General features: G+C 35.2%; 1 protein-coding gene across 9 annotated transcripts in view; it reads left to right on the top strand.

The window, feature by feature from the left end:
• LOC102093877 (multidrug resistance-associated protein 1-like) overlaps nt 1–13028 on the top strand; it is a 41771-nt gene that overhangs the window by 21775 nt on the left and 6968 nt on the right. For 7 of the 9 annotated variants that reach the window (XM_065064157.1, XM_065064155.1, XM_065064154.1 and 4 more), the window contains 11 exons: nt 700–876; nt 1397–1564; nt 2607–2793; nt 4380–4449; nt 5400–5460; nt 6585–6804; nt 7295–7449; nt 8632–8787; nt 9813–10012; nt 10862–10988; nt 12363–12464. In XM_065064157.1, the coding sequence (XP_064920229.1) occupies nt 700–876; nt 1397–1564; nt 2607–2793; nt 4380–4449; nt 5400–5460; nt 6585–6804; nt 7295–7449; nt 8632–8787; nt 9813–10012; nt 10862–10988; nt 12363–12464 (1623 nt within the window). The other 2 variants (XM_065064153.1, XM_065064182.1) reach the window with 2 other exon arrangements.

Raw genomic sequence — 13028 nt, 5'->3', positions numbered from 1 at the left:
AAAATAAGTGTTGAAAAAGAATCCACTCCCGTGGAAATGTAGGACAGTATCCTGTCAGTGTTGGGGGATGGAGGAGGAATCCAAGGTTGAGGTGTTCCAAATCTGAGAGTAGTAATTAATGGGAAAAATATCAGCTGTGTAGAATCTAATAAGGAAGGCATACACCCAACAAGTGTATCCATACTATCTATTTGTTGTAAAATTACTGTGTTTTCACGGGGCATGTAGCTTAATGTAAGAAAAGATCTAGGAGCATTTCCAGTTATCATTCCTGTGCCTAATTTCTAATGTCTGACACACTTCACAATATGTTATGTAAAAAGACAAACAATCAAATTGTATTTTGATATATACCTAATACAGACCCATTTTGCTAGGTATAAATCTTACAATGGATGCCTAGTTGTACTGAGCCATTTCCCTGAAAGACTTTCCTCAATATATGTCCCAGCTCTGTCAGTTTTATTCAAAGTAATAATTATTTATAAGAATAATTACAGGCAAGTTGTTATACTGGAATATTCAACAGATTGTTTTTTTTACCTGACTTAGTCAAAATTTGTACAGTTTAATAATGCTCAAGTGTTTGAAGTAATTACTGGTTACTTTGAGGTCAAGCTGGAATTTCAAATGTATTTTTAAATGCTATTTTTTATGTTCAGAAAGCCCAAGTAAAAAATTGTTTTCAATTCTTTTTAGGGTTCAGTGGCATACGTTTCTCAGCAAGCTTGGATTCAAAATGACACTTTACAGGAAAACATTCTCTTTGGTACAAATCTAAATAGGCCATATTATGAACTTGTTTTAGAGTCTTGTGCTTTACTGCCAGATTTGGAACAGTTACCGAATGGAGACCAAACAGAAATTGGAGAAAGGGTGAGAATTGGAGGTGTCAGAAATTATGCAATAAGTTATGGCTTTTATGTGTTTATATATTATCTATTTGATAATTTACACTGAAGACTAGTCAGTCCTCTGCCAAGTACATCTAGCCCACCTCCTTATCTTACTTACTTTGAATTTAACTTCTGTTGAAGATCTGAATGCTTATTAATTTTTAGATTGGCTCTTTTCTGTACAGAAGTTTAAGTCAGCCCTCTCTGGTTCTCCAGGGTTTTTTTCTATACTGTAAAAATGCCTGTATAATTGTAAATAAAATTTATTTCTTAATTTTATGAAGTACCTCGCATTTGCCCATTTTGGAGTGGGAAATTAATCAACAGAGCCCAAACTTTGTTCTAATTGCTTGAAAATTCAAATGTTACCTTCCTATTTTCATATCTAGTATAAAATTTACTTTGATTATCTGAAAAAAATAATGCTGAGACTGACTGTGCTATGCTGGTGTTTAGTATTTCATATTTAAATGTGGATTATTTTTGCTTTCTTTTCTTAGGGTGTCAATATAAGTGGGGGGCAGAAGCAGAGAGTGAGTCTCGCTAGAGCTTTGTACAGCAATGCTGACTTGTATCTTCTGGACGACCCCCTGTCTGCTGTAGATGTACATGTTGGGAAACATCTTTTTGAGAAGATAATTGGACCTTCAGGTCTCCTAAGAAGCAAGGTAAAATACAGTGGTTTATTTTCAATTTGGAGATGAACTGCTTTGTACAATGCAACAGAGTTGAAGTTCCAGTCATTCTGCAAAAGCTCACCTAGTGTGTTGGTTAAAATTATTATGAATGAAGAGGCTAGATAAAAAGCACAGCTGATTGTGCCAATTTGAAGCGCATTGGGTACACAAAGGATAAACTGTAAAAAAGATTGAGAGCTGGCCTGACCTGGGAGTGTGAAAGATGCATATAATATTTGCTCATTTCTTCTTTACCGGTGTTTTTTGAGGAGTGCTGTGATCAGCATATAGAAGACAGGGTGGAGCCCGTTGTGGTCCCTCTTGATACCTTACTGCAGTAAAAAGGTTGTATCCAGTATAGGTTATAGAAAGAAAGGCTTCTTTTGAATGAAGAAATTCCTAGGGGAAAGTGGAATCAAAAGGAATAGGTTCTCCTTTTTAAAAACTGCTCATGTGTGAAGGTAAGAAAGCTTGTAAAAAACATCAGTGTTATGGATTTGTAGATTATTCCCACTGTCTGATGCCTGCAAAACGCATGTGTTGTTATGAAATACTCTTATTAATATGTTACTTACTATGAAACAAATGTCTTTCCCTCTCTCCCTTCTCTCTTTTCTTCATTTACCTGCTCCAGGGGCTATAACTATCTGGCAGAAGAAAGAACTCTAGTAACGTTAGACTTGTAAGCAGGTTTAAAAATTTAGACTATCAAACTACATGTAGGATATTAAAAGCTACAATATCTACCTCTTCTATTTACAACCTCATCTATACCATTCCTGACCAAAAGATGCACATTAAGAAACAGGTAAGTACAATAGCAAGTAGGTATGAGCATAGAGTTTGTCATTACAATCAGCGATTAAAAGAGTGATGTAGTAAGGTAGGCAATAAATAACAATAATAATAAAGTAGACAAATGAGCAAAATCCCAGAAAAGTTCCATTATATCATTCCAGCTATCATAATATAATGTCTACATTTCATTTAAGCTTTGTATTTATATGGTGAAATGGAAAACATTGTGTTTTAGACTCGTATATTGGTGACCCATAACTTAACAGTCCTGCCTCACGCTGATCTTATAATAATAATGGAAGAGGGCAGAATAAGTCAAATGGGGACCTACCAAGAACTCATTTCAAAGAGAGCTAATTTTGTGGAGCTTACTCGAGTCTTCAGTGCAGAGCATACAAGTGAAGAGACAACGCCAATGAAAGGTGAGAAAATTTGTATGCTGTGTTTGCTTAGTATTTTTCTTTTCACTCAAGCTTCTCAAAATATTCCTCCTCTTCCTGGAACTGAATAGAAAAATTGCTGGAAAATGTAAAGCATTTCTGTCTACATTTTGGTATAGAATTAATAGGTTATAAACTGAAAAAAAAATCAGGCTTTAATGTCTTGACATCAAATGGCTTACTCTTTTAAGTAATGAATGGATGGCAAAGCTGCCTTACCCAGGTGTTTTCTGCTTTTACATACTGTATTAATTACCTGGTAAAGTTCCCTGATTCTGCTAAGGATTTATCGCCCAACAAGTAATTTATGGGCATTTCAAATTAATCTTGCAGTGTCAGTGTTTATATCCTGTTTTATATTGGTTGCTTCCCATTTCCACCACCTTAGTGACATAATCATGGAGCACAGCAGGAATAGGAGAATATGGTCCATTTGTAGGAGAGAAAAAAAAAAAAAGTAAACTTCTAGTACTCTTATGAAATACTTCCAGCCAAAAAGCAGATAGCATAAACAAACAAATACTCCATAGTACCTTAAAGCATACTTACAAATAATTCACATGGATTGTGATTTGAGTTACTTCTGTACATGGGTTGTTCAATGTGTGTTCTCTATAGGATTGTGGGAAAGAAACAGGTGCATTGACAATGCAGTCTGTTTGACCTATTTTCATAATGTACTTCCGGAGGACATTAATTGTGGTTATTTAATTCTGAGAGAAGGAATCTCTCCATATGACACAGAAGAATTCTATAATAGATAACTGACTGCAAATGTTTATAATGCTGGTTTCCAGTTAGCTTAGCAACTCTGAATTGAGCTTGTAGAAAGTACAATGCAGTCTGGTGCACTTATTAACTTGGGCCCTGTACTGGGGCCAGCACTTCCAAATATTTCCTGGGGTTTGATGGGGAAGAGTGGAAGGAGAGAACAGCAAATTTGCAAAAGGCAGCAGTCTTTGTTGGGATGAAAGTGTGAGGTAGCCAAGTAAGGAAACGTATTTTTCATGAAGGGTAATAAAGAAAGTAATGAGGAGAAGAAACACCATGCAATGTGTTGTGATACAAATTATACAGTAAAGGTACATTCAGCAGGATGGATGAATGTAGGAAACATATCTTCATCTTAAAGGATCTGTTGACAAAAATAACATAAAACATGAAAAAGAAGAAAACATCCCTTCATGGAAGAAAAAAGATGTTGACTCCTTTCATTAACACACAAGAGCAATTTTGATTTTCCAGCCCTGATGCAAGAATACTTTGAGATAAGCACGTGTTAATACTTGCAGGGATACTAACAGTTTCACTAAGCAAGAATGGAATTCCAGAGGGACTCTAGGCTCACAGGAGAGATTTACTTGCAGTCACGGTTCTAGCATTTGGTCATGAATATGTCTGTCTTGTGTAGTAGGAGTCCCAAGACTAAGTTGGCTTAAGGATCTTGTAATTTAAAATATTCCCACTCATCATTTTGTCCCCATTTTTTAGTTGTAGATTCTTGTACTCTACCTGTCTACTCATGGTATAATACTGAAAATATTTTTGTATTTTTTTTTCCATTATAGCGAGTCCTTCAAAAGAAGAGGACCAACAGGGCAGGAGTCTTCAACAAAGAGAACCGCTGAAACATAAAATGTAAGTATTTAAAAAAAAAATAGCCATTGCTTAACTGATGCATTGCTAGAACAACCCTAAATGCTGAAGGCTGTGCCACTGTGCTTCACTGTGTAAACATGGGTTAAGCCTGAATGCCTGTTAGCAGTCAGCAGGACAGCGTGTATCTGGAACTCATCTTCTCATTTCATTTATACAAAAGAAATCCAGTTAATGCACTGCGTGAGTTCAAGAAGTTCAGTTCATGGGCAGCTTCACTGTGTCAACCAAAGTACGTTGATCAGGAAGTAAGGGGACTTTAAGAAGACCAACTGAAGTCGCTGATGTGGATGCACCCACAATTCCCTGGCAGCAACTTGACTTCTTGGTGTATTAACAAGTTGTTTGTGCTCTTTGTTTTTCCCCTGTAACATTGATTTGTCTTTTTCCACCTTTATGGAAACTTCTGGGCTCTCAAATAGTTGAATGACCCCCTAGATCAATTTCTAAAGCACTGTAGTGTTGTATTTCCAGTGGTAGAAGACAGTGCAAAGATGAAATAGAAGACACTCAATCTAGCAAGGTCAGACAATGCAGAACACTTAAGCTTAACCACCCTGGTTCAGAAGTAGTAGAACAGGATGTGTCAAATAGTAAGCCCTAATTCCAGGCCCAGACAAGGGCTGTGACCCGTGTTGCACCACACTTATACGCCTCAGAAACGGGTGGTCTTCTATCTCTAGTTGACACCTATGCAGGGCAAACTCAGCTTTATCCACATGTAATTATGCAAGAAATTAAAAGGCCTTATTAAGTGTTGTTTTCTAACCATAATATTATTCTAACAACAAAACCAGAACAGCTGAGGATAGTTTGTGTCTCCACAGGAAAATGTACAAGATTTTATAGTATGCATTTTTGCTTAGGAATGAACTGATATATTCTTTGTATGATGATTCACAAGAAGATTTGAAAGTGTTTCTTGTTTGCAGTTCTTCCTCTGATCAATGGAAAATACTCACTAACAATAAAGAAAAAGTTGCCACTGGTGGTGTAAGTATCGCTAATAGAAAAGGCTTTGACATTTGTTTTTATAAAAATGTATTATTTTGCAATTGCAGTTTTCTGTTTCTTTTTAAGTTTGCCTCACAGGTCATTACTGAATTTAAGGTAAAACTTACAAGTTTTTACCAAATTTTAAGTATGTAGTCTGAGATTTTCTGTTTTGGTGATCTGCTACTGGTTATATTTTCATATTACATCTAGGTCCAGTCTGTTTGGCATGCTTCAGAAAGATAGAGATTAAAAAAACTTTTACCTCCATTAAAAAAAATTCTGTCTGTTTTACCTTCAGGAAGTTTAAATATCTGTGTGCTGGAGCAGAGACTAGACATTTTGCATGGTTAATGCTTCTGCAGTATTGTTTTATGTTAGAAACACACTTTCTGCAGTCTCCATTAAAAAAAAAAAATCTGCAAGTTGCTAAGGAAAGGGTAAAGAACAAGTCAGAGTGTGGAGAAGGTCAAAATTTCCTGGGAAGCTACTGTTTAATTAAAATAAGAATGGAGAGGGTAGAAGGGGAAGAAGGTATGTTTCTAGCAAGGTGGTAGATATAGGCACCCAAAATTATTCTGCTTCTACCAGTTCTGCCTTTCAAGTGGCCTCACTGAGTTTGGCCGCGTTAGTCCTCATGTACACCAAGGATGAGAACTTTCTCCTACTGACACTAATTTCCTTGGCTCCAGTAGCCCAGAGTGGCAGTTCTAAAGTTTCTAGTTGCATTGATGAATAGCCTAAGATTTGTTTCATACAAACTGCCCAGGAATCCCACTCTTGTTTAGTTGGCTGGGGTTTTGTTTTGGTTTTGTTCGTTTGTTTTGTATAATATACATATGTAAGATTCCTTAAGTCTGACACTAAAAAGTATCACAAGCAAGATTGCCTATGATATGTATCATTAAAGAGCAGAATGTAGTGGGAGAGGAAACCTTTTTACAGTACAATTTTATACACCGAAGTTATCAGATTTAATTAAGAAACTATTTGGATTTATGCTGAATTTAATGCATCCAATTCCCATTGTATAATGTGTATTTCCTTTCAACAATGATAATGATTTTGAGAATAACTCCTTTTTTTTTTTATGTGTTCTTTTTATTTTATGTATGTATATTTAGATGAAAATGTCAGTTGTTTTGAAATACCTCCAAGCGTTCAAGTGCCGGTGGATGTGGCTAACGATAGCTGCTTATTTAGGACAAAATGCACTAGCCATTGGACAAAATCTATGGCTTAGCGTCTGGACTGCAGAAACAGCAGAAGTTAGTGATTTCACAGAATGGAAACAATCACAAAACTATAAACTTTGTATCTATGGGCTTCTGGGATTCACACAAGGCAAGGATGAGCTTTTATGACTGTTTTCTCACCATTTTCCAAGTTTAATCTGCCTGAATGTGTAATCGTGAAGAAAAAATGCTGGTTGCTTTTTAAACAGAATTGTATGCAACATGGTACAGTAGTTTAACCTGGGGAGAGGAGAAGAGATATACAGACATGTAGAAGAAAATACCGATTTTGTGATACTTCTGTGAATTCTTGAAATGTCCACGCATAACCTAATGAAGTTATGTTGGCATCTCAGTGAGGGAAGAAATCAGTGTTGATGTGTAGTGGTGTGCCTGCATGAGAGATTGACTGCAGGAAAAACATAATTATGAAGTAGTAAAATGTATCAACAAGATACAAATATGTACCTTTGTAAAACTAAGATATGAAGTGTGAGTGTTGGATTGCTCACTGTGGTAGAAAACAGTGATAAAAACAAGCTCCACCTCCTTTCCCTCCATAACCATTCATAATGTCTTTTAATTTCTTCATTCACAAGGTCTTCTCGTTTGCTGTGGTGCTTATGTGCTCACTAGGGGATCCCTGTCTGCTTCTCGGGCATTGCATCATCAGCTTTTAGACAATGTATTACACCTTCCTTTACAGCATTTTGAAACCAATCCAGTTGGTCAGATCATCAATAGATTCACAAAGGTAAAAGGAAAACTCTTGTGTATTTTCCATTTGATAAAAAAGAAGCTTGAGTGATTTAAGTCCATTTAGTATTGTTGAAAAATTAAAGATATCAAAGTGAATGTACTATCTAGCAATAGAAAGCTGTTTCAGTGTATAAAAACTTAAAGATCTGTCTCAAGCTATTTTATTGCAAAATCATCAAAACACGTTATTAATAGAAGTTGCATAGACCCTATCCAAGATAATTGGGAGACCATTCCTTAAAGACCATTCCTGCAATGCAATGACTTTACCAGACCTGCATCTGATCCATTAAAAAAAACCAAACCAAACCAAAACACAGACGAAACTATATTTTTCTTCATTAGTATATTGCATATCAGAATTAAATGTTATTGTCGAAAGAAATCGATGCATTAAATTCATATTCTCAGAGGTATGTAGACTTAATATTATTTTCTATTATTGTAGTGTTTTGGTTTTAACTGGAGCCTCTAATACACAAACAAGTGTTGTTTACTTTGACTTTAATACTTCCCATTCTATTCATAACTTGATTATTGCAATGCATTACCAATTACTTCAAATACGGTGACTGTTGATGGCTGTGTTCTCTAGAATAGACCCAAAAGTGGTTGTGTAACACAATATCAGTTAATTTAGGTTTCGCTCAAACCCCTATTGAGTGTATATTGCTTTGTAGCAGTATATCTGAAATTTGCAGTTGAAAATCTGAAAATTTAAAAATTGATATTTGAAACTCAAATATTATATTTGGGTTTGACAAAACTTTACCATGCACAGTAAGAGTTTCATAATCTTTCAGGACACCTCTATAATTATTAACAGGAGTATACAAAAGTTAGGATTTGAATTCCTGGCCTACTTTTCACTCCGATATGCTCCGATATGTAAGTTAGATAGTATTGAGTAGCAAAATAGCAAAGGCTGTCTCTTTTTGACTTTGCACACTCTGAGCCTGTTCTCTGACACACCATGAGTAGTCTAAAAGCTATTATGTCTACTTCACTTTTAGACAAATATTGATATATGAATACATTTTGTTAGGTTATAATCAGAGGGATCCTACTAATTTTTATTGAAGCTATTTTAGTTTGATTCAATTTCTAAAAGATGCTTTCTTGAAGATTTTAGTGGAATTTACTCACAAAATCTTGATTCTTCTGTGTATTGTTACAGGACTTATTTATAGTGGACATACGTTTCCATTACTACTTACGAACTTGGCTAAATTGTACACTAGAAGTTATTGGAACCATTCTAGTTATCACATCTGCCTCACCACTATTCATAGTGGTAGTTATTCCCCTGGGATACTTGTGTTTAACTGTCCAAGTAAGTGCATTAAGCTTTTACAAGGATTTTGAGATGTATGCGGATGAAATGTCCAAAATAATCAATGCCACAGGCTTAAATTATTTCTTATTGTGAGAAGAACAAGCAATACAAACATATACATACAGAACACATCTGAAATTGCTTTCATAAAAAATCTTCAGGCTTCTTAAAAGGAAATTGGAACACTTCTGAATATATCCTGTAATGCTTGGGAACTTATGATGACTTAATGTTTTTCTCTTCATAATTTCCTTTTACTTATGAAGATACAATATTGATATAGATCCCAGCAAGAAATGTGATGAAGTTACCTGGAAAAAATGGGATGTATATCATAGTGAAAATTAAAAGTTAAAGGGTAACCCTGAAACAACAAATGTAAAGTAGAATGACATATAAACTACGTGTGCTATTTTTTGTTCAAAGTGTCAGTTATGCTACTGAGAAACCAAAAGGTAATATTTCAGAAAGACTAATGGCTGTATTCCTGTTTCTTGATGCTCATAGTATGGTCTGTGATTAAAGACCTTAAAAGATTCTTAAAATAAAAGTATAGAGGAAGAAAAAGAGTGCCTGGATTCAGTCTCTGCTAGGGAATTTAAATCAGACATCGTTACATTGAATAAAGGCTGACTTTCATCTGAGAAAGAAGCAGGATGTTCTAATTTGAAAGTTTACGTAGGAATTCTAGTTGGTTGTTAGACACTTCTTATGGTATAGCACATTTTCTTCAGAATTTGGAAATAGTGTGCTCTTATTTTTAGCCTTGCCAGAAATTTATATATCGCAGTTATGCCAGCATTACAATGTTGGTGTGTCCCAAGAAACAGATTGTTTTTTTTCTATACTGTTTGTGAATAGCTTTTTTTCTGTATAGACACCTCCAACTTTTTCATATTCAAAATTTGCAGAAATTACTTAACGGATTACTGAAATGGAAATAAATATGGAAAATATTTTAAACAATGTAAAAAAAACTGTAGCAACTTAAAAAGCCTGTTTTCTCTGTACTGCTTTATTAGCGATACTATGTAGCAAGTTCACGACAAATTCGACGGCTAGCAGGAGCATCGCATTCTCCTGTCATCTCCCACTTCAGTGAGACTCTTGCAGGGCGATCAACCATTCGAGCATTTGGCCACCAGGAGAGATTCATTAGAAAAAATCATGATGTTGTGTATGAGAACTTAATTTACTTCTACAACAACGTCATCTCAAACAGGTACTTTACAGCAGTTCTGCATCTGTGGCTGAGACCTTGTGTAGAGTCCCGCACCAAAGTGTTTAGCCTTAACCAGAGTAAAACCCACTGAGAAACAGAAGGACAAGAGCAATTTATCCACTGCTCTTTGTAATGAATGCATAGATTATGTCTAAGCACTAGGATGATTTCTTCTTTATGTACCACAAAATAGCAGGTTTATAGAAAATATGTATATGCTGTGTGGGAGAAGAATATTAAAAAAAAAAAAAAATAACAGAAAATAAAAAAGTTACAAATAGGTCATGAGCTTGGGCTGTACTACATTTTAACTTCCTCTTACAGGTTTATGAAGAAATCTAATTTATATTTCAGTAGTTCATGTGGAAATACCTAGATGTCTGCAACCTACAGGCACCAGGTAGATCTTGAGAGTGCAATCCTAGGTTTAAGGAAATAAGTCCATTTCCTCTCTTTCCTTTGTGATTCAGTTCAGCTACAGGCAGAGATTAGCAAGGAGATTTTCAGTTCTGTTTGCAGTCACATACGTGAATAATTTCCAGATAAGAGTAGAAAAGCAGGATGAGGAGTGAATGGAGCGCTAGTCAGGAGTTGAGAGACCTGCATTTTGGTTTTAGTGGTGCTACCAGTTCTAGATATGTCATATTCCCTCCCCAGTCTATATTTAAAATGGGAATGAAATCACTTACCTCTTTTGTAAAGTGGGTAAATATAATATAATGATCTCAGAGAGACAAAATATAGTCTCATAGAGACTAATATAATGATCTCAGAGAGACATAAGCAATATGTTCACTCTAAAAAATTTTGTAGGTAACTCACTTTTATCTTTGCCTTGATTTATTACAGGTGGCTATCTGTCAGGCTTGAATTTCTGGGAAATTTAATGGTGTTCTTTGCTGCACTGTTTGTAGTACTGGCTGGAAATACAGTGAGTTCTTCTACAGTGGGTTTATCAATATCGTATGCTCTAAATGTAAGTAATGGTGTAATATTTGGAAAAGGGAAGAATACATACAATGACATTGATTAGGTGAATATACGTAGTGGCATCAATGAACCTAAATCTCATGGGCAGAACAGAGTTGTCCTTTGGATTCCATTAATTCCAGGAAGCTTCACATTAATTATTTTCCAATTCTGAATTTAGATGAAATAATAATTATGACAACATATTTAAAAACAAATCAATGAAACTAGATTTATTTTTTAGTTTATTAAGTGTTTTATTAAGCCAAATAAGAAGCCTAGTCATGTACAACTATACTTTGTATTTGATTTCTTGTTCTTGTACACTTACTGAATGTTATATAGAAATGCTTACTTAAAAGCTTTGTAAAATCATTTAGCATTGTAAGTAATCTGTGAGAGACACATTTGAAACATGTCTTGAAGTCAGGTAAACTGTATTGATAAATTGCTAGTTAAAATAAATCTTAAGTAGTATGTATGTACAAGCTAAGTATCCAAGTTTCTTTAATCTTGAGATGCTTAGAAGTCTAGTGGTGTCCAGATTCTCACTGTGGTTGGTGCTTCAGAAACACAGCTGACAAATACTAATGAATAGAAATACAAAGAAATATATAGACGATTACCTGTCATGGCGTATCCACATCACCTCCAGCTCACAAGAGTTGCATTTTCTATTATTCAGATAGAACAATCTCCTTTACATTATCATGTACTTGGTGAGGACAGTTGCAGGTAGTGCAGAGTTTTTCACCTTCATCTGATGTCAAATTGGCACCATTATTTAGTTACATACAGCATCTCAAAATGGTTGTCCCTAAGAACTGGTTCACTTTTTTTCTATAGAAGTGGGAATAGTTAACAACAGAGTTGGTGCCACAGAAGTGTTACCAATTCTGTCTGTAGAAGCATTCACAATGCTTGAAGGCAACAAATTTAACAGACATAATAGGACAATTGCATGTCTCCATTACAAATTCTCTGTTCTGTATTCCTAGTTTACTTTATCTAGGTTTAGTGCAATGATGCACCCATAATGTGAGCCATATATGTTTTTCCTTTCAAGATACCATACAACTACTGTGCATTTTCTGTTGATCCTGAAGTAATTTCAGATTTCTGGAGCTATTACATTAGTGAAAATTGCAATAGCCATTGGGCATTATGAAAACACACAAGAAGTGCTCAGAGGAACGCTGAGATCAGTGATTTTCTAAATGATGGTTCATTTGGCGTGCAGTCGTTTTCTATGCACTTTTTGGCTTCTGTGATTAGACATCCAGCTTATGAGATTATTAAATTCAAGGTAAGTTTTGAAATCAGCATGCTGTATTCTAGTAGAGTCAAATTTTTATGTTCTACAATGCAACTGTTTCCCCAGATAATTCAGAGTCTAAATTTTTGGGTGCGTAAAGCATGTGAAATCGAGACTAATGCCGTTTCCATTGAAAGAGTTTGTGAATATGCAAACCTGGATAAAGAGGTGAGCATTCTTCTTGAATATCTAATATATGTCTGTAGAAAATTACTAACATAGGTTGAGTTTAATATTGGTGAGTGGTAATACCAGGTTATAATTTTCATAATTTGTTATTAAAGACTTTATTGTTTTTTTTGTTTTGTTTTGTTTTTTAACATGGAGAATAATATGTACCTTCTTCATTATATTTATCATCATAGCATTTTTATTCCTATTTTGACCAGTAAATTTCTTGGCATCCTTCTTAGCAATAGATTTTGTAGTAAGACTAATGCAGCTACAGCTCAGGTGAACTCTCTATGCTATGTGCAACCAAGAGGAGCATTTTAAGAGAAGAGGGGAAGAGAGGCCTGTCAAACCTCTAGCTGTTATTCACCTCATGTCTGGAGAGACATTTGTTCTGAACCGATTTGCCTTGGTTATTGTGCTTTTCTGAAAGTAGTGCCCATATCAAGTATGGAGGTCTAAGAGCCTTGGTCTGTCTGAGAGGCAAGACTCTGTTCTACTTCTTCATTCTCTTTTACCCTTCCTCCAAATTTATGTTCTTAACCTTTGTTCGCATCTTTC

Source organism: Columba livia, chromosome 1 (genome assembly GCF_036013475.1).
Source record: "Columba livia isolate bColLiv1 breed racing homer chromosome 1, bColLiv1.pat.W.v2, whole genome shotgun sequence".
In the NCBI taxonomy this organism is placed as follows: domain Eukaryota; kingdom Metazoa; phylum Chordata; class Aves; order Columbiformes; family Columbidae; genus Columba; species Columba livia.
The sequence above is the reverse complement of the archived record's forward strand: the minus strand, read 5'-3'. Positions and strand labels throughout refer to the sequence as shown.